At 41.9% G+C, this 13,820-nt stretch overlaps 3 protein-coding genes across 3 annotated transcripts; 1 reads left to right on the top strand and 2 right to left on the bottom strand.

The window, feature by feature from the left end:
* Positions 1-4,109: 4,109 nt before the first annotated feature.
* On the bottom strand, positions 4,110-5,453 carry LOC129717031 (ATP-dependent DNA helicase PIF7-like). Its single transcript, XM_055666878.1, has one exon. The coding sequence runs from the start codon at positions 5,451-5,453 to the stop codon at positions 4,110-4,112; it is 1,344 nt and encodes a 447-aa protein (XP_055522853.1).
* Positions 5,454-6,476: 1,023 nt separating this feature from the next.
* Positions 6,477-8,552, bottom strand: LOC129717030 (uncharacterized). Its single transcript, XM_055666877.1, has one exon. It carries the CDS (start codon positions 8,550-8,552, stop codon positions 6,477-6,479), a length of 2,076 nt encoding a protein of 691 aa, XP_055522852.1.
* Positions 8,553-10,422: 1,870 nt separating this feature from the next.
* On the top strand, positions 10,423-12,489 carry LOC129717029 (uncharacterized). The gene has a single exon (XM_055666875.1). The coding sequence runs from the start codon at positions 10,423-10,425 to the stop codon at positions 12,487-12,489; it is 2,067 nt and encodes a 688-aa protein (XP_055522850.1).
* Positions 12,490-13,820: the final 1,331 nt, after the last annotated feature.

Raw genomic sequence — 13,820 nt, 5'->3', positions numbered from 1 at the left:
GACTCTTCACCCTCTGAGGAGGATGAAAGGTCCGGTGGGGTAGCCAGACCCCCAACCGCCATTCAACGGCTGCGCAATGTATCAAGTATAAGAATATGTAATATACTAATGTATACAAGGTAAAAAAAATGAATATATGTATTATAAAAGGAATGCAAGATAGATCAGTTATGTATATACACAAGTGGGAAAGAGAATAAATAAAAAGTGTCACTTATCTTTGTATGTAGTTGTAATCAGCACTAGCGGGAGTTACATCGACTGCAAAACGGCGCCGCCGATTTTCTCCTCTGTCAATGCACGCGCCAAAAACTAGCACGACACCTTCCAGCACAGTTGCGATGTTGCACCGTCTGAGAAACGGCGTCACCGCCTCCTTTCCCTCGCCGGAGCTCCGATCAAATCGCCCTGTTCTGCTGGGAGAAGAAGCAAACCAAAAAACAAGCGCTGCACCTTCCAGCACACGCGCCAAAAGCAAGCACTTCACCACTACCACACACTGTTCTTCACCAGCGAGCGCTAGAAAAAACGGTAAATTAATTTAAGCGAACTGCGGAGCGCACAAGAAAATGAACTTTCCTCTTCGGCTGCCGAATAAGCAATCTTCAGAAGTATTTTGTAAGTCAGCGAATAAGCAATCTTCAGAAGTATTTTGTAAGTCAGCAATCGTTGTAAAATATTTGTGTTCAGCAAACGTATGTTGATCATTAATGCGAGGCCTTTACAACAACAGAAGTATCAATAGGCCAGCTCTAGCCTTTAACGCTCTATGCTCTAGCCAAGATAACATCCTGGCGTAGGCCAGGATGACGTCTTGGCTAGAGCATAAACTGGACTTTCTTAAGGTGGAAGTGCGACGAAGCCATTAATGACCGACTCCAAGCCACCACGTGGTCAACTTCCAAATGCTTACCATTCGGTAATAGTTAATGCATCACGGGTGAAAACATATCATCATATATGGTGAGAAAAACATATAATAGTGCTTTCATAGATCATAACTATTCCCGAGTCGAGTTACGCTGAAAATTCGTAGTCGACAACGTGGTGACCACGTGGTGGGTTCCACACACTACCACCTTCACAAATATAAATTAACCAACTGTAAATGTAATAAATTTGACTAAATTTTTTCTACTTGATTGAGAAAATTTGGAAGATTTGGATAACATGTCAATGAATATGAAATGTTCAATATTCACCTAGTATAAAGTGTTTATTTGGGCATTTACTGAGAGTAAGAAATGTAACGATCAAGTTAATTTTAAAATTTGGTCATCAAAACAATAAAAAATTTCAGTTCAGACCTCGAGTGACACAAGACTAAGATGTTATACACAAATTTAGCAAAAGTAATCACGGAGCAGTTTTATTACAACTATTCATGAGAAGGGTAAAACTGATCAATGTTACCCCGCTGATCAATGATACCCCGTTTTACGGTACTTAAAATACAATACCACTATTCTTGGAACGCAAAGATTGAAAATACTTCAATTGGTTCGTATTTCGCAATTTTAGGGTGTAATCCAAAAGACCGCAATTTTATTTAGTTTGAGATATTCGGTGTAGCTGTGCTGTTGGCTACCCAATTTTATTCTTCAGAGTAAACAATGAATCCAGCAGAAATTATCAAGATGTATTTTTTTCGGAAATTTTAAGTTTTTTTTGGCAAATCTGTTCCAACAAATGATAAAATGCAAATGCGTTTTTCGTGTTTTTTTTTAATAAAAATAGACTGCCGTTTAAAGAATGTAAGTACTAGAGAGTTAGAACAACATGTACAGAAGGCATTTGACAGCTTTTTTCTTGGTTAATGAGAAATTTAGATTTAACTACCACTGGAATAGCGCCATCTGCCGCTGTTACACATTTTTTCATGTGTCTCATTTCTGCTTATAAATTATACCAGATCTCAACTGTTTGTTCTCTCTTTAATTTCTTTAATGGGACACCCGAAACAATATTCAATGCTAAGAGATGGCGCTGTAGTGGTATTGGTAGTAAAATCGAAATTTCTACGAGCATTTTGCTTAATAACTGGAAGTTAGTTAGTTACCCTGTTTTTATACTATTCTAACTTTCTAGTAGTTACTTTAACTTTATACAATTTATTTTTATCAGAAAACTTGATTTTCCAACACAACTCTATTGAGTCAATGGAGTTGTATAGGATAATCAAATTTTTTGATAAAAATAGATTTTTTATAGTAACAGTAAGTACTAGAAAGTTAGAGTAATATAAAAAAGCAACTAATAGCAGTTTTTCCGGTTATTAAGCAAAATGCTCGTAGAAATTACGATTTTACTACCACTACCACTAAAGCGCCATCTCTTAGCATTGAATATTGTTTCGGGTGTCCCATTAAAGAATTGTAACAACTATCGATTTTGCATTCATATCAGGACTAGATGTCGTTGCCTTGTATTAAAGTGGTTCATCGCCATATGGAAATGTTAAAACCTGATAGCAAAGAGCTAGTACAAAATTTTATTGATTTGAGGCCTCAAAGATCCTAAACTAATCGGAAGTCGATAACTGGTGACTCCGCTTGGTGCATTGCATTTCAAATTTGTATGAAGATAGCTTTTAGTGAAAAGATATATAGAAGGCATTTAATAGCTGTTTTCTTGGAGATATTTCAATTTTACCAAAACTGAAAAAGCGCCATCTCTAGCTGTTGGACATGTTTTCAGGAGTTACAGAAGAAATTCTCAAAGAGATCGGAAGGACTGTGTTTATATTTAGTGAATGAGTGAACTGCTTTATATTTAGTGAATTTGGCAGCGCTTCCTAGTGATGGAAGGAACGCATTTTATTTTTTAATAAGTCTAAACTTCATATTCTCCACAGAGGACGTTTTAATATTTATATTATCTTATAATGTGATTAAACTAGATCAAAAGTTTCACGGTCGATTGAGGAATTTGTTCATTTTTATAAAAATAGATATCTGAATATTTGTCCAACAAAATCCATCTGTGCAACATTATTTTATCTGCTGGTGAATCAGTGCCCATCATATAAATCGATGCTGATACCCGCTGCAAACGCTGCTGTTATCCGTTGCCATTGCTATCCGCTACACTGCTATATAAGGAAAGTTTTAGTCGCTATCTAGAACTAATATGAGCAGTTTCGGCTAAAACAGTCTCTTATATAGACCAAATAGTACATTCCGAATTACTAGTTTTTATATTCTGTCGACCGTGTTTGGGAAAGCAACCGTGTATGGGAAAGCAACGACCAATCAGAGGTCAAATTTGGCGTTTCAATAGTACAATAGTTCGCATAATAAAATTACAATTTTCTACATTTGGGAGGAATCTTAGAAGATTTTCCAATCGATTGCTGAATACCAAAGGAAATCCGTCGAAAACTAACCGTTTTATTGGCGTTTGAAATTGGACATATTTTTCACTTTTTCCGGTTTTCGATTTTCATTTTATATCCATACTAGCTGACCCGGTAAACTTCGTCCCGCCCCATTTTTTTGTATATATTTAATTTTCTTTTTATTTAATTAACCTTCTATATTCATTGCACATACTTCCAAGTTCGGACTTTGCGATTAATTTTTAGTCTGCAAATGCATAAGAAGCGGATATTGGATACGTTGAAACTCAAAAGACAAATCATTTGAAATTATTGTTTTATGTTTTGAAATGAGAACCTCTTCGTCATAATATTCATAAAATTAATGGTTGTTTTTCGGAATGAACTCTGTAGAAATGTGTGACTATGATTATAGAGTTTCAATTTTTTTATTTTGTTTTTTTGTTAATATTATTTTTTACGTAATTTCGCTTCTATAAATATCTTTTAAAACAAATCAAAAATTGTTCTTTCATATTTTTTTATTTCTTCAAATACCTGGATTGCTTTAGGATATGTTGTTTCACAGTTGATACTCAGTCATGCATCTCGGTGTCAGGCTCAGAGCAACGTGTCTCTGCGTGTTTCTCTCGATGTTCTCAGCAAAAGGCGCTCCTGTAAATCGGTCGGTTTCGCGTCTGCTCGGTAGACACTGGATGAAATTTTTCTTTTATATTTGCTTTCCTTATACTTTTTTTCTAACACCTTTTTCATTGTAGTGCTTTGGGATACGTTATGTTCCTCGTTTTTCCGCTTGGCGCATAAATAAATAGGTTTTTGGGTTTCCAACGCTAGAGCAAGCGACATAAAGTTGTCCATGGGAAAAACATGGTCGTTCCAAATCTAATCCGAAAACTTCAAGGGATTGTCCCTGAGCCTTGTTTATTGTCATGGCAAAAGCTAGTCGTACCGGGAACTGCAGCCGCTTAAAATCGAATGGAAGATCCGTTGGGATCATTGGGATACGTGGCAGTAGAACATGCTCTTCTTTGTATCTGCCATTTAAAACGGTTGCCTCGATGATGTTATCCATCATCCTTTTTACTGCTAGCCGAGTGCCGTTGCAACGTCGTGGAGGATTTATATTGCACAGAAGTGTGATAGGAACCCCTACTTTCAATTTTAGTACATGTGACGACAAACCGGAAAACTCAAGTGAGTTGAGGAACTCTGTTGGATAGTTTACCACCTCATCAGTATTTGTTGCTGTATCGATTGATTTGTAAGTTTTCTCATCGCTTTCTATTGATTCCAGAATACTATAATTGATTGTGTTAACGTCCTGGTTTTTTGGAGCAAGGATTGCTCTAACGCTCAAACAATGATGATTTTTGTAATTATGTGCGATATCGGGAAACACCTTCGTTATGAGCTGGTCTTTGCTGGCTATGATCTCACAGAAATCCACTGGAAATGTTATACATTTGGTTGTTTCATCGATGGGCATTTTTCCATTTCCGATATCTAAAAGTTGTTTCGCAAATCGTCCAACGGAAGCATCGTTCATTAACTGTACTCGCATATTGGTTTTCAAACTTAGTTTTTGAACATAAGGCCATAATACTGAAGACTTCAAGCAGGCGTGCAACTCATCCGCTGGCGTTGACCGTGGGATCACTGGCAAAGTTTGACGGAAATCGCCAGATAGCAAAATTAGAACTCCACCGAAAAGCTCGTTTTTCCCTCGGAAATCTTTAAGAGTCCTGTGCAGTGCTTCGAGAGCATCTCTATGAGTCATGGAGCATTCGTCATATATGATGATCTCACATGTACGAAGTATATTTCCCATGCCCGAGCTTTTACTGATGTTGCAGCTTGGTGCCTCATTGATTTGTAGATTTAGGGGTAGTTTTAATGCGGAGTGCGCAGTTCTGCCTCCAGCGAGTAGAGTTGCAGCAATGCCAGTCGAGGCGATCGCTAACGCAATTTTATGTTCTGCTCCTAATGTTGCCAGAATGAGTGATATCAGGAAAGTCTTGCCGGTACCCCCAGGCGCATCGAGGAAAAAGAAGCCTCCGTTCAGCCTAGAAATTGCATTCATTATAGTGTCATACACAGTGCGCTGCTCTGCGTTCATGTTTCTAATATTTGTCTCAACAAATGATGCCAACTCCTCCGTATCATAAACTGTCTCCTGTTGTTCGGTATGGGAGGAGGAAACACGTCTTGATAGCAGCTTACTAGCAGCTTCAAAGCTCTAATGTAGGAGCGGGGGCCTAGTGTGGTTGGTAACGTCTCCGCTAACCACGCTCGACGCCTGGGTTCGAATCCCACCGCCGACATAGGTGTCGATGGTTGTGAGGTGGCGTGATCCACTCACAACCAACCCAACTGGTCTAGATTCAATCCTAGCCGACACCGGGAGATTTTCTGAGGCGAAAAATCTCTGGGATCACGCCTTCCATCGCATGAGGAAGTAAAGCCGTTGGCGCCGGTCCGTTAATAAACGGGTCGTGAGTTAGGGTCCTGGGTGTGGAGTCGCCTCCCTGGGCGTCGGTGATTGGCCACAACAGTGGCGGAACTAGACCGACGGAAAATAAACGAGAATTAAAAAAAAAAGCTCTAATGTACTATTTTTGTTAGTTACAATTTTTCGGTTCCTTAAACGTATTTTACTGTCTCACATTTTCGTATTTTTCTTCCCTTTTAATCCGAAACAAATTTATTTAAATTGTGATGTTCGTGGTGTCTTTTGTAGCTAGTCAGATCTACTTTCACGTACTTATGAATCAGCCGTACTAATAATGTAGGATCTATAATTAAGTATAAGTATGTAAGCTAACAGCATGTATTTTTAATTCACCTTATTCACTGCATGAATTATATTAATATCTTCTTACTAACCAACACCATAATATAGAAACAACACCATAGTTTTAATTCAATAACTCATATACTAATAAGGGATTTTACTAAATTTACTAATCAAAAAAGGTTTATTATAAAGAGTTTCAACGAGCTGCAATGGCTACTGGCACTTAAATAATGATCGATCGGTTTATGCTGCATGTGACAGTTCTAAACCACGTTGTTGCCGTCTGACGTTCCTCTCGCTGACATCTATGCTGTTTCGCCGTTACAGCTAGGGGTGATCCAGAACTCACTCTCCTCTGTGGAGCGTACGGCTAACGTCCGTAACATCCCCCTGCCCGTGAAGTTCCGGACCATCCCCAGGTGTCTGAAGATCCAGAACTGCCAACTTCACTGCAGGCCTGTTGAGCAGCCCATACTTCGTCATCACGAATGCTCGCCGAACTTGTCCATCCTTCGCCTTCATCACGTCTACAACTCTGCCTCGTAACCATCCGTTGCGCTTTCCATTCTCGATGACAAGAACGAGGTCTCCTGCTTCCAACGGCTTGACCGGTTCAAACCACTTGGTACGCCTGGTTATGGTTGGCAGGTATTCTCGAATCCAGCGACTCCAGGAATGATTCACCAAGCACTGCGCTAAGCGCCAGCTGTCCCGTAGGGTATTTCCTTCCACCTTCATAGATATCCCTGGTTGAGATATGCCCTTGGTGCCAAATAGCAGAAAGTGGTTTGGCGTGAGTGACTCCTGCTCCGTAGACTCCAGGGGAATGTATGTAAGTGGTCTGGAATTGACGATCGACTCTGCCTCGAGAACCACAGTTTCCAAAACCTCGTCGCTAGGATGATGGGGGTGATCCGCAATGGCCGCTATGGCCAGCTTCACGAAGCGCACCATGCGCTCCCAGGAGCCTCCTATATGCGGTGCTGATGGTGGATTGAAGTTCCAGCTTGTATTACTGTTCGTAAATGTCATCGCACAGTCTTCGTGGTTATTCTGGATCTGAACTCGTAGCAGGTTGTTTGCTCTCAGAAAATTCGTCCCGTTGTCGCTGTAGAAGGACTCTGGTGCTACGAATCGCCTGATCGCCATCACGCAGGACTGAGTGGACAGGCTGTGAACTACCTCCAAATGTACGGCGCGTATTGTGAGGCAGGTGAATAACGCCACCCACCTTTTAGCCAAGCTGCGGCCTTGCTTCACCAGTATTGGTCCCAAGTAGTCCACTCCAGTGTGTGTGAACGGTCTAACCATTCCTGTCACTCGGAACGTTTGATGTGCTGACATCATTGGAGGTGCTGGTTCAGCTTTCCTAACACGGCAGGTCATACATTTCTTCGAACGCTGACGGATCAAAACTCGTAGACCCGGTATCCAGAACCGCTGACGCATCTTATTACCGACAGTCTCGCGGTTTGCGTGAAGAAATTTCCGATGGTAGCTTTCAGCTAGGAGGTAGACGCCATTATGCTTCCTCGGTAGCACGATCGGATACTTCATATCCTTCGTCAGAGACGGTGCAGTAGAAATCCTGCTGTTCATTCGGATGACGCCACGCTCGTCTAGAAACGCTGAAAGACCATATAGTGGACTCGATTTTGGGATAGGAACGTGATTTAGGGGACTCGCTAGATTGCGCTGCAGAATCGCGTACTCGTCTGGATATGTTTCGGCTTGAATCTGTGTCCATATGGCGGTTTCTGCGTCAGCTAACTCTTTCTGCGACAAAATATACGGATTGGACGGCTTCTCTCCTCTGAATCTACGCACAGCTCGTAGAACATAAGCTGTCGTCCTCAGTAGTCGATTCCACTTGGAAAACCTATTGAATTTCACCGCAATTTGCGGTATTATACCGTGAAACAGGAAAGCGGCACGTAGTTCGGTTTCAGTCTCTGTCAGCTTTTCTGGTGCCTCTGGCGGCCACTTCTCTTTGGTTTGGTACAGAAATTCCGGAGCACTAAACCACGGATCATTTGGGTCGAAACATGGCCCGTCTTTCCATTTCGTGGCTACGTCGGCGATGTTTACTTTCGACGGAACGTGACGCCACTCATCCACGTTAGTGGTAGTGAGGATTTCTCCTACTCGGAAGGCTACAAACTGGTGGTAGCGTCGACTATCGGAGCGTAACCAGCTGAGAACCGTTGAAGAATCGGTCCAGAAGAAATGCTTGCTTACTTCGAAGTCTAATGAACTTAGGGTGGAATTCATCAATCTTGCCCCGATCATCGCCGCTTGCAGCTCCAGACGTGGGATGGTAAGCGGTTTTAGCGGCGCGGCCTTCGTTTTTGCGGCAACCAGAGCACATTTGGGTCTTCCACCCAGGGCTGCTGAATATCGCTTCGTTGCATTCGTATTCATTCATTATTACCGAAGCACAACAACACGTGGCAACAGTGTATTAACTCAGCAATGGAAACAACGCCTATAGTGAACTGAACTGTTATGAGTGGCTTGTGGGCGATGAATAGTTATTAAAACGTAATATGATTACCTTCGTGTTTGATTCGTATTGGCTACGATTTACTCAAGTCATCCGAAGCGATATTGAGCGATCGGATGGGAATACATCGTTTCAGAAGCCTTTGTGACTCAGATCAATGCCGATGAATATTCACCGTGAATGGTATTACCAATCGCAATGATGCTTCGGGGCGAATCCAAACGAAAAATGAAAATTGCCGAGGAAGAAGCTTATACTGCCGTGGGCTAGGATTTTGACGTAAGCGCTAAAAGCACAAAATCGCTACAGATCTAAATCGTTTGCAAATTAACAGAAGCGCTTTATTACGCAAACTGATCTGATAGAATCTGAATAAATATAATGAAAAACATACCCCATTGCTTTACCACGTTTATTTATGTAAACGCATTGAGTTTTAATGCCAACGTCACTTCTCTTGCAAAACAGCAAAACCATTTCAAAGTTTTGCACTAAAAGTGACGTTGGTACCTGAATAGTCTAGTTTGCCATGCGTACTGGTCGGTAGTCAGCAGCAAGGATATAAATAAAATTATGCACTCCACAAGCATGATACACTATCGTATTCGTACCTCAACGTCACTTCTATGTAAAGTGGCGCTAACGTCACTTCTTATTTTTGATATTTCTCAGTTATTTATATAAATTTTTGGAAACGGCAACAAGCATCTTGAAGGTGATTTTCTATATTATAGTAATATGTAAAAAAATGAAATTTGAAAATTTGGCGCTTATATATTATATATATTATATATATATATATATATATATATATATATATATATATATATATATATATATATATATATATATATATATATATATATATATATATATATATATATATATATATATATATATATATATATATATATATATATATAATATAATACATAAGCGCCAAATTTTCAAATTTCATTTTTTTACATATTACTATAATATAGAAAATCACCTTCAAGATGCTTGTTGCCGTTTCCAAAAATTTATATAAATAACTGAGAAATATCAAAAATAAGAAGTGACGTTAGCGCCACTTTACATAGAAGTGACGTTGAGGTACGAATACGATAGTGTATCATGCTTGTGGAGTGCATAATTTTATTTATATCCTTGCTGCTGACTACCGACCAGTACGCATGGCAAACTAGACTATTCAGGTACCAACGTCACTTTTAGTGCAAAACTTTGAAATGGTTTTGCTGTTTTGCAAGAGAAGTGACGTTGGCATTAAAACTCAATGCGTTTACATAAATAAATGTGGTAAAGCAATGGGGTATGTTTTTCATTATATTTATTCAGATTCTATCAGATCAGTTTGCGTAATAAAGCGCTTCTGTTAATTTGCAAACGATTTAGATCTGTAGCGATTTTGTGCTTTTAGCGCTTACGTCAAAATCCTAGCCCACGGCAGTATAAGCTTCTTCCTCGGCAATTTTCATTTTTCGTTTGGATTCGCCCCGAAGCATCATTGCGATTGGTAATACCATTCACGGTGAATATTCATCGGCATTGATCTGAGTCACAAAGGCTTCTGAAACGATGTATTCCCATCCGATCGCTCAATATCGCTTCGGATGACTTGAGTAAATCGTAGCCAATACGAATCAAACACGAAGGTAATCATATTACGTTTTAATAACTATTCATCGCCCACAAGCCACTCATAACAGTTCAGTTCACTATAGGCGTTGTTTCCATTGCTGAGTTAATACACTGTTGCCACGTGTTGTTGTGCTTCGGTAATAATGAATGAATACGAATGCAACGAAGCGATATTCAGCAGCCCTGGGTGGAAGACCCAAATGTGCTCTGGTTGCCGCAAAAACGAAGGCCGCGCCGCTAAAACCGCTTACCATGCCACGTCTGGAGCTGCAAGCGGCGATGATCGGGGCAAGATTGATGAATTCCACCCTAAGTTCATTAGACTTCGAAGTAAGCAAGCATTTCTTCTGGACCGATTCTTCAACGGTTCTCGGCTGGTTACGCTCCGATAGTCGACGCTACCACCAGTTTGTAGCCTTCCGAGTAGGAGAAATCCTCACTACCACTAACGTGGATGAGTGGCGTCACGTTCCGTCGAAAGTAAACATCGCCGACGTAGCCACGAAATGGAAAGACGGGCCATGTTTCGACCCAAATGATCCGTGGTTTAGTGCTCCGGAATTTCTGTACCAAACCAAAGAGAAGTGGCCGCCAGAGGCACCAGAAAAGCTGACAGAGACTGAAACCGAACTACGTGCCGCTTTCCTGTTTCACGGTATAATACCGCAAATTGCGGTGAAATTCAATAGGTTTTCCAAGTGGAATCGACTACTGAGGACGACAGCTTATGTTCTACGAGCTGTGCGTAGATTCAGAGGAGAGAAGCCGTCCAATCCGTATATTTTGTCGCAGAAAGAGTTAGCTGACGCAGAAACCGCCATATGGACACAGATTCAAGCCGAAACATATCCAGACGCGTACGCGATTCTGCAGCGCAATCTAGCGAGTCCCCTAAATCACGTTCCTATCCCAAAATCGAGTCCACTATATGGTCTTTCAGCGTTTCTAGACGAGCGTGGCGTCATCCGAATGAACAGCAGGATTTCTACTGCACCGTCTCTGACGAAGGATATGAAGTATCCGATCGTGCTACCGAGGAAGCATAATGGCGTCTACCTCCTAGCTGAAAGCTACCATCGGAAATTTCTTCACGCAAACCGCGAGACTGTCGGTAATAAGATGCGTCAGCGGTTCTGGATACCGGGTCTACGAGTTTTGATCCGTCAGCGTTCGAAGAAATGTATGACCTGCCGTGTTAGGAAAGCTGAACCAGCACCTCCAATGATGTCAGCACATCAAACGTTCCGAGTGACAGGAATGGTTAGACCGTTCACACACACTGGAGTGGACTACTTGGGACCAATACTGGTGAAGCAAGGCCGCAGCTTGGCTAAAAGGTGGGTGGCGTTATTCACCTGCCTCACAATACGCGCCGTACATTTGGAGGTAGTTCACAGCCTGTCCACTCAGTCCTGCGTGATGGCGATCAGGCGATTCGTAGCACCAGAGTCCTTCTACAGCGACAACGGGACGAATTTTCTGAGAGCAAACAACCTGCTACGAGTTCAGATCCAGAATAACCACGAAGACTGTGCGATGACATTTACGAACAGTAATACAAGCTGGAACTTCAATCCATCATCAGCACCGCATATGGGAGGCTCCTGGGAGCGCATGGTGCGCTTCGTGAAGCTGGCCATAGCGGCCATTGCGGATCACCCCCATCATCCTAGCGACGAGGTTTTGGAAACTGTAGTTCTCGAGGCAGAGTCGATCGTCAATTCCAGACCACTTACATACATTCCTCTAGAGTCTACGGAGCAGGAGTCACTCACGCCAAACCACTTTCTGCTATTTGGCACCAAGGGCATATCTCAACCAGGGATATCTATGAAGGTGGAAGGAAATACCCTACGGGACAGCTGGCGCTTAGCGCAGTGCTTGGTGAATCATTCCTGGAGTCGCTGGATTCGAGAATACCTACCAACCATAACCAGGCGTACCAAGTGGTTTGAACCGGTCAAGCCGTTGGAAGCAGGAGACCTCGTTCTTGTCATCGAGAATGTAAAGCGCAACGGATGGTTACGAGGCAGAGTTGTAGACGTGATGAAGGCGAAGGATGGACAAGTTCGGCGAGCATTCGTGATGACGGAGTATGGGCTGCTCAACAGGCCTGCAGTGAAGTTGGCAGTTCTGGATCTTCAGACACCTGGGGATGGTCCGGAACTTCACGGGCAGGGGGATGTTAGCCGTACGCTCCACAGAGGAGAGTGAGTTCTGGATCACCCCTAGCTGTAACGGCGAAACAGCATAGATGTCAGCGAGAGGAACGTCAGACGGCAACAACGTGGTTTAGAACTGTCACATGCAGCATAAACCGATCGATCATTATTTAAGTGCCAGTAGCCATTGCAGCTCGTTGAAACTCTTTATAATAAACCTTTTTTGATTAGTAAATTTAGTAAAATCCCTTATTAGTATATGAGTTATTGAATTAAAACTATGGTGTTGTTTCTATACTATGGTGTTGGTTAGTAAGAAGATATTAATATAATTCATGCAGTGAATAAGGTGAATTAAAAATACATGCGGTTAGCTTACATACTTATACTTAATTATAGATCCTACATTATTAGTACGGCTGATTCATAAGTACGTGAAAGTAGATCTGACTAGCTACAAAAGACACCACGAACATCACAATTTAAATAAATTTGTTTCGGATTAAAAGGGAAGAAAAATACAAAAATGTGAGACAGTAAAATACGTTTAAGGAACCGAAAAATTGTAACTAACAAAAATAGTACATTAGAGCTTTTTTTTTTTTAATTCTCGTTTATTTTCCGTCGGTCTAGTTCCGCCACTGTTGTGGCCAATCACCGTCGCCCAGGGAGGCGACTCCACACCCAGGACCCTAACTCACGACCCGTTTATTAACGGACCGGCGCCAACGGCTTTACTTCCTCATGCGATGGAAGGCGTGATCCCAGAGATTTTTCGCCTCAGAAAATCTCCCGGTGTCGGCTAGGATTGAATCTAGACCAGTTGGGTTGGTTGTGAGTGGATCACGCCACCTCACAACCATCGACACCTATGTCGGCGGTGGGATTCGAACCCAGGCGTCAAGCGTGGTTAGCGGAGACGTTACCAACCACACTTGGCCCCCGCTCCTACATTAGAGCTTTGAAGCTGCTAGTAAGCTGCTATCAAGACGTGTTTCCTCCTCCCATACCGAACAACAGGAGACAGTTTATGATACGGAGGAGTTGGCATCATTTGTTGAGACAAATATTAGAAACATGAACGCAGAGCAGCGCACTGTGTATGACACTATAATGAATGCAATTTCTAGGCTGAACGGAGGCTTCTTTTTCCTCGATGCGCCTGGGGGTACCGGCAAGACTTTCCTGATATCACTCATTCTGGCAACATTAGGAGCAGAACATAAAATTGCGTTAGCGATCGCCTCGACTGGCATTGCTGCAACTCTACTCGCTGGAGGCAGAACTGCGCACTCCGCATTAAAACTACCCCTAAATCTACAAATCAATGAGGCACCAAGCTGCAACATCAGTAAAAGCTCGGGCATGGGAAATATACTTCGT

Source organism: Wyeomyia smithii, chromosome 1 (genome assembly GCF_029784165.1).
Source record: "Wyeomyia smithii strain HCP4-BCI-WySm-NY-G18 chromosome 1, ASM2978416v1, whole genome shotgun sequence".
Lineage (NCBI taxonomy): Eukaryota > Metazoa > Arthropoda > Insecta > Diptera > Culicidae > Wyeomyia > Wyeomyia smithii.
Note: the sequence above shows the minus strand (reverse complement) of the source record. Positions and strands in the feature narration are given on the sequence as shown.

Bases quoted from the DNA above. Each gene is read 5' to 3' on its own strand.
- LOC129717031 (XM_055666878.1), bottom strand. From the start codon at position 5,453: ATGAACGCAGAGCAGCGCACTGTGTATGACACTATAATGAATGCAATT.
- LOC129717030 (XM_055666877.1), bottom strand. From the start codon at position 8,552: ATGAATACGAATGCAACGAAGCGATATTCAGCAGCCCTGGGTGGAAGA.
- LOC129717029 (XM_055666875.1), top strand. From the start codon at position 10,423: ATGAATACGAATGCAACGAAGCGATATTCAGCAGCCCTGGGTGGAAGA.